Raw genomic sequence first — 7,543 nt, forward strand, 5'->3', positions numbered from 1 at the left:
TGTATTTCAAAGTCATTATTTATTAAGACAATGTACAAAAATATTGGCGCTGATACAGCAGGCGTAGCAACGTGGTACGTGGTAGATACTGAACAATGTTTAGCAGTAACAACGAGGAGCAATGGTACGACACAGCCGTGCTTGTCAATTTGGAAAGAATGTCTCTTTGGCAAATTATGTAAACAAATAATTATTTGTGTGAGAATCCAAAACCAATATTTCTAAAAATCTATAAAAGAGAGGTCATAATTCAGACATCTGAGATGAATCTGGTCAGAACTGCTGGCCGAGGAAAGAATACATCAACTTTTGGAACATGTCATTTTGGTTTGGTTTTAGGCAAAACGTTGGTTATTTTTATTGTTACTATTCCATCCTAAGACTACAAACATTCAGTTGTACTCGATCTAATTGCAGCTGGAAGACAAAGCATGGTGAGCTCTGCAAGGGTCACCAGTGCAAGCATGTAAATGAGGGGTTCAAGGCAAGTATCAAGACTACGGAGGAAGATGATAGTTGTTATAAAATCACTAAACTCTGAAGCAGAAAGGGGAGTTGTATTTGACCAGTTAGACATTTACAGGCTCTAAGAAGGTGTACGGGCCATCAAAGGTTTTGGTAAAAGGGGAGCTAAAGAGGTTTCGGTGGCTCATTGGATTTACAGGATCTGTCGAGGTCTTCCGTAGCTCATGCCCTCCTGACTGGCTCCTTTATTGGACCCCATCTGTAGGCCAATCACATTTTTGCCCGCCTTTATCTGCTCGTCGCTAAATTCGCGCTTGTTCTCCTGAGCTTTCCTGCAACACAACATAGAAAATGTCACACAGAGGTAGAGAACGACAGTGTCAGTGCACCTGTTCTTGCTAGAGTCAGTTGATAAACATGGCTTTAGTCAAAAGAAACTGGACCTCTGAGGAACCGAAGAAGCCTCTTGGATCAGAGGTGAAATGCATTCAAGAACCAAAAAGTACAGTTGCTTTTTACTGAATCTCCTAGGATCAACATGACCTCTATGTGACTGAGAATCTACACAGACAAGGGTCTCTGCTATTGCATGGAACTCACTTGAAGAACCAGTTAGGATCTCCATTGTATGTGCCTTCATCCTTGGTGACGGCCAAGCTGCCCAGAGCTGACAGAGTCCTCTGCACTGCTGCTAGGTCCTTACCTGTCCCAACACAAACACAGTCTGGGTTATTAATACTGTAGCAGCAATCACACTTTAGCATTAAAAGTTTGTAGCAACAGAGGAATGAAGACCATGAAACTCCTCTGACCTTCCCAGAGGTCCACAGTCTGGAACATGTCAGTCTTGGTGACGCCGTACTTCTCTGCAGCGTTGAGGAACTGGGAGATCTGCTCCATCTGCTTGAAGGCCATGGGCGAGCTCTGAATCTTCTTCACAGGTTTCTCTCCGGCAAACAGACTATTAACAAGTTCGCTTAGAACCTGGACAGACGAGATGGAAAAAGTGAAGCACAAAAGAAGGTGACTGCATGAGAGAAAGGAAGGAAGGAGAAAAAAAACCAGCAAGCTTAACTCCTAATAAAAACAGTCACTCACACATCCGTCCTTCAGCCAGGCCTGGAAGCCCAACTTGCCAGCCTCTGGTCTTCCCACGCCGGAGCCACACTGACGGCTGATCCACTCCACCAGGATCTGCTCCAGGTCAGAGTCATACTTGCTGTCGATCTTATCCTGAACCTGCCGGCTCATGCCGAAGGTTGGACCTTTGTTTGCCATGCCGACACCCTGCTATATGAGATAGGTGGAGACGTGGATGGCCATACAGACAAAAAGGGATGCAATGGAATGAGTTTGAGAGGACTGAAGCAGGTGTCAAACAAAGTAGGATCATGTCTGTACATGAAACCTTCAAGTCTGTTGTCTTTGGAGAAAGAGTCGATGTGATGACTGCAGGTTCAGTTTTCACTGGTGCTGTCATTTCCATCAGTGTGTATATTCATGACAACATTATATAGATGATTCTCCTGCACACTGGGATCTCACTAGTCCTGTTTTTTTTAGTCTGAAATAGGAACATAAACAACAGCTAACATGGTCACATTCTAGCAGGATTTAGAAGGAGCCTACAGTTTATGCATGAACGTGTATAGTTGTCATATATTAAAAGGCATATTTACTCATAATCACACATATAAACACTCTTCTTCATTGGATATATGCTGCACACAAAATACACCAGCACCAACATTAATGACATGCAGGTCAGAAGCGTGTACATAAGCGTAAATGCTCAGCGTTCAGTCTCAATACCGTCCCCAGAACCGCAGCATTAACAGCGTTGTGTCTCCTAATGCACACCATTCAGCCCTGTGAGGACCCGCCGAGGTCTGAGGCAAAGTGGTGTACAGTGGGAGCTCTGCATCAGCCAGCTCAGTTTTGCACAAGTTCTCTTTTAACACACACACACATTCTCTCCTCTGTGACTCCTGGTCTCTGTCAACACACACGCTCATCACTGCTAGCACTTCTTTTTTCAGTTTTATGCATCTGTATTGCCTTTGGGCCAACAGCCAAGTGCGAAAACCCATATCAAAGTGCTGTCGGCACCATCCAACCTTTGTTGCCATCTTGATGTCAGGTCACGTCAACTTCCTGATCCTAAGGAGGTTCAGAGTTAAGATGTTAAGGGTTAAACTCGGGAGTCGACCGGAGGAGACTCACTTCTGGCACAGGATGAGTGCTGCTGTTGCCGGGGGAAACACAGTATTTCTGTTTATGAAAAATAATACAGTCTTCACTTGTTGGATTCATCCAACTGGTCGTAGTTTTAAATGGATTAAGTGGTCAGATATGAAATTGGGCCACGACTGACATACTGTTTCTATGTTTTATATAAGTCAGCCCCACCAGATATTTCCTTCGTCTTCTTTTTAGCTGATTTGAGGGTGTAAAAGTCCTTAAAGTCTCTTCAGGTCATTGATTACAACTCCTAGAAACTCAATTCTGTGCATCAAATTTACATCTTTAGACACTTTTTCTTTGGAAATAATTCCTTCATGTCTGAAAATGGTCCAGATGTAACTCTACACCTCTAGGATGTGCAGATTTATAAAGTCCTCGCCCACTCCGCTGCTGATTAGTGCAGCTCAGGCACACCAGCTCACTCACAACCAAAAACTACTCTGTGCTATACAATGGCAGAAGAACTGGAGAACTTCAGCCTCACATTTTCATACCAGAAACAGACTGAAGAAGAAAAATTAAACCAAGTGCCTCATGCTGCAAGTTGACAGGATTGGTTCCCTGGATTAGTTACATATGAAACCCTAGAAGTCTGAATCTGGGTTTCTGTGTGTGGTGCTGACTGTTTATTTCACTGATGAGATGTCCTCCTACATATAGAATACCTCATGATTAGATTAGATTTTTACTGGAGGCGGTATTTAAACGATGCTGACCAGATAAAGTAAAACTCGTTATCTTGTTGTCTATTTACAGATTCAGGACATAGTGAGAAAAAATCATTTATTTGGAGTCATGTTTGTGTCCACATGAAGAACTTAACAGCAACAAAAAGCCTCCTTTTAGCTCAGTTATTGGTCTCTACTCACTGCAGGGGAAAATATGTGCTCCATCGTGTTCCCCAGAGAATGAGTCGACGGTATTGTGTTATCGAACAATGGGCCTATAGAGCTCATCACCCCTTTTCACATCGCACTGACTCACACGATCCATTGTTAATGTAGAAATATGGTTCATAGACGCTCTCTGTCTTTTACACACTGGAGTATGTCCTCTAAATTAGGATAAATTAAGGAACATTTTTAATGCTTAACTGTAGCGTGTATTTTGTGCCTTGTGGTATCGCTAAATAAAGCATTTGTATTTTGCAAATAAATGCACTGCATGTCTGCGTATTACAGTCAGCGTGCCAAAGACATTAATGGACTCCCGCCCAGAGTGTCCACAGCATGCTACCACCAACCCCGTTTAATATTCTTTGCATTCCCTGTGGTGCTTTTCCAGACCACAAGAAACCAAACACACATGCTGGGCAACACGCTCACTTACATGCGACCACAAGTTCAGATGGTATATTTTGTCTTCTTCCCTCTGGTTGGCGCACACACACACACACACACACACACACACACACACACACACACACACACTCATACCCCGAGTTACACTCACTGACATGCGTCATTATATAATCATTATTACAGAGCACTGTTTGTCTGGTATGCCGTTAATTTGTCTCTTTTTTTTTTCCATTCGCCTCTATAGTTCGTATCCTCGTAAACTACTCTAGAGAAGAGAAGAGAAGAGAAGAGAAGAGAAGAGAAGAGAAGAGAAGAGAAGAGAAGAGAAGAGAAAACGAGTGTTGCATGACAACCGTCTCATAATATTTTCGGAGGTGAAGTAAGTCCATTAGGGCCTGCTCTCTATTTCTGGTATTTATGTGCACCCAGGGACCTGCTGTTATGCTTGGGACCCGGACAAGGTCCAAAAACTCAGGATTAACTGCTAAACAAGCTTCTGTGCTGTATGGATGCTGAGCAGAGTTCATGTCACCTATAATATGAAATAAGCATGATTACAAATTGCATAAGGTTCTGAGCAACACCTGTCTGTCGAGCAGCTGATTCTGTGTTAGTATTTCTGCAAACTACTGGTATTACTGCTGCTGCAGTTACTAAGAAAAGCTGCTGCTACTGTCGATGGCGCTGCTACTCAACTGCAATTACTATAATAAATAAACAGAATGACCCTTTTTAAGTGCAACATCTGTGTCTGTAACCAAAATAACGTCTACTAACTATTACTACTAATGGTGCTGTACATATGGCATTAGTGGTACTGCTATAAAGCAAAAGTCATAAAATAAATGAAGTGAAAAGAATATAATAAGAAAAAGAAACGAGGCATTATGAAAAAATCACCCCAAAAAAGCAGAAATGGGTTAAAACCACAGCTTTTAGGTTTAAAAAAGCTTCAAATGTCTCCTCTCAAAAGTCCCAAAGCGCTGAATCCCACAAACATGACTTCATCACCATCCATCCATCTCGCTCGCTCGTGTTTGTCCTGCTCTGTTTCTCCATTACCATGGTAAATCTGCCTAATGCCAGAACAGGAAACCAGTGTGAGGGCTGTGGCTACTGTGGCAGCCTGAAGGGACGTGGCGTCATGCAGCCTCCACTCCTCTACAGTTAACCAGCTAACCACCATGTAATACACTGTATGTGGACTTGTGCAAATATTAATCACTGTAATAGCTTTATTTCTTAGAAGGAGTTTTGAGTGTAAAGCAGCCGGAGCTTGGCTCGGTGAGGTTTCTAATTCGGTGGACGGGGTCAGTTGACTCATCTGGCTGAAGGAAGCTCTGCTGCTCTGGTTCATGCCAGCTGCACAGAAAACTGCTGCCTCGCTCAGAGCAGCCAGACTTTTACGAGCTCAGAAAGGAGTTTCTGAAATTGCTGCCAAGGCCCTTCATGGTTCTGCTTATTCTGACAAACTGTATAACTGCTGTGTGTCTGAGCTGATGTATTCGTCCTGACTCTGACGTGTAGATAGCGCCGTCCGACTCAACTCAGAGCCCCTGTGCTGCTACGCAGATGTGGTTATTCGCTGGCCCTATAAACGGGCTGGTCTCTGCTGTGTTTATGAGCTGCCACAGGATTGTCAGTGCAGATTGTGTTATCTGCTCCTGTTGCTCTTGTTCAGAGACGACCCGCTGGACCTCCCCTCTGCTACTGCTGGCCGGGTTTTACTGGAATGGCCGGGTCTTTAATGACCTGCCAGTTATCTTTAGTCCAAACATTGCAGACATTGCAGAGCGCTGTCGGACTTCAGGAAGCAGCTTCCAATATGTTCATGAAGACAGATGGAAAGTTTGGCTGTGCAGAACGCCAGTCTGTACCATACATCTGTGGCCTTTTGAGCAGAGCTGGAAAGTAGCTAGTATGTGCTTGTACGAGAGTATTTCCATGTTTTGTTACTTTCTACTTTCTGCTTCTCTACAATAATCTGACAGTTTTAGTGACTTTTACACAATGAATACTATAACTTTCTTTTACAATACAGCCTGTAGTTTAGGATGAAACCAGTGGTTTCCGACTTTTTTGGCTTTTGGTGTCTTACAAGAAACCATCAGTTATATGTTACTGACAGCTCCAACAAATTTTTTCCTCTGAACTCCTCCCGTGGTTTCATGTCCACGATCGAATATCTCAGCAAACATCAAAGAGCAGAGAAAAACTGAAGAATGCTTTTCTTCTTTCCTCTCTCATTAATCTTATAAAGTAGTTCAACCAGCTCCACCTGCAGCAGCTACGACATTAACGTGCTGCTGACACACTGATGATAATTCAGTGATGTCATATTTAATAAAACATCATTTAAAAAGTCCAAACCAGTACTTTTACCTGAATGTTTCTGGTAATACTTATGTACTTTTGCTTTTGTAGGATTTTCTATGTACAACCTGTTGATGTAATGAGGCTTTTACTTAAGTAAACAGTCTGAGGTCTTCTTCCACCACTGCTCACATGCCTCCAGAGTCCATGTATGGCAGTGGATCATTTGTTTGCGCAAATGAAAGTATGCAGGTATCTGACAGAGATATGCAGCGCTGTCTGGCTCCCCTCTCCGCCTCTGCTCTGCTCGCTTCACATGGAAAACGTGTTAACCCTCAAGTACCATCTGAATCATGTGAGTCTATCTGGAAAAAGACTAAAGTAGTTAATGTATAAAAACGACGAACCAAGACGACATCAGTGAGGAAAGCATCAGTGTTTGACTGATGATCATCCTCAGGTACGCACAGCAGGTCGAACAGATGGTTTGATAATCATATAATATAAGCAAACAGATACCTCTTTGTTCTTAATCTGAAATGAACAAAATCTGCAAATTCGTCACCTTCTAGTTAAACATAAGAGACAGAAGTTGTGTGTTATCTTTGGTCAGAAGGAAGGCCTCAAAACTGACGTCATCATTCACAAACTTCTCCCTACTTGCTCTCCCGAGTGCAGTTTTCGGGAACTTTATCCTACATGGAAACCGATAAAAGTAAAGCATACTCACTGTGTGAAGGAGTAGGTGAGTTCTCTGCTGGTGCAGCGTGAGGGGCGAGTGAGGATGGTTGACTGAGTGTTTGTATATGATTCGCAGGGACCTCCCTCCCAAAAATGCCGGCTTAAAAGGAGCAGATGAGGCAGGATGACTTCACTAGTCTACTGAGAGAGCGACACAGAGAGAGAGAGAGAGGAAAGGAGGGTGGGGCAGAAATAGCAGGGAGAAAGGGGAAGGAAAAAAAGGAAACTTCATCCTTAAAAGGGCATGGCCTTTCAGCAGCTCCCTCTCCCTGTCTGCTGCCTCTCTTCCCCTCACGTCTAGTTTAACCGTCCAGCCTTATTTGGGTAGAGCTGCTCTATGTGCAGCAGCCAGGCAGCGTCGGTTTGGTCAGCGAGAATTCTCCGAATACTTTCACCACATCCCTCCTCGCTCGAAGTGGCTGCAGGATGGTGAGGGAGAGGGGGAGAGGAGAGGAGAGGAGAGGAGAGGAGAGGAGAGG

General features: G+C 43.6%; 1 protein-coding gene across 4 annotated transcripts; it reads right to left on the minus strand.

Annotated features, from left to right (window-relative positions):
* Positions 1-7,179, minus strand: tagln (transgelin). 4 transcript variants are annotated; one of them, XM_008298464.1, is made up of 5 exons: positions 7,054-7,179; positions 1,564-1,755; positions 1,278-1,449; positions 1,066-1,168; positions 1-797 (listed from the first exon to the last, which is right to left on the minus strand). In XM_008298464.1, the coding sequence occupies exons 2-5, from the start codon at positions 1,741-1,743 to the stop codon at positions 659-661; spliced, it is 594 nt and encodes a 197-aa protein (XP_008296686.1). In that variant the 5' UTR covers positions 1,744-1,755; positions 7,054-7,179; the 3' UTR covers positions 1-658. The 4 variants fall into 4 exon arrangements, with proteins under 4 accessions (XP_008296686.1, XP_008296684.1, XP_008296682.1 ...); XM_008298462.1 differs by having other exon boundaries at positions 1,564-1,752; positions 7,054-7,124; XM_008298460.1 differs by lacking the exon at positions 7,054-7,179 and adding an exon at positions 2,583-2,600.
* Positions 7,180-7,543: the final 364 nt, after the last annotated feature.

The sequence above is a fragment of the Stegastes partitus genome, unplaced genomic scaffold (genome assembly GCF_000690725.1).
Source record: "Stegastes partitus isolate 25-593 unplaced genomic scaffold, Stegastes_partitus-1.0.2 Scaffold1319, whole genome shotgun sequence".
Lineage (NCBI taxonomy): Eukaryota > Metazoa > Chordata > Actinopteri > Pomacentridae > Stegastes > Stegastes partitus.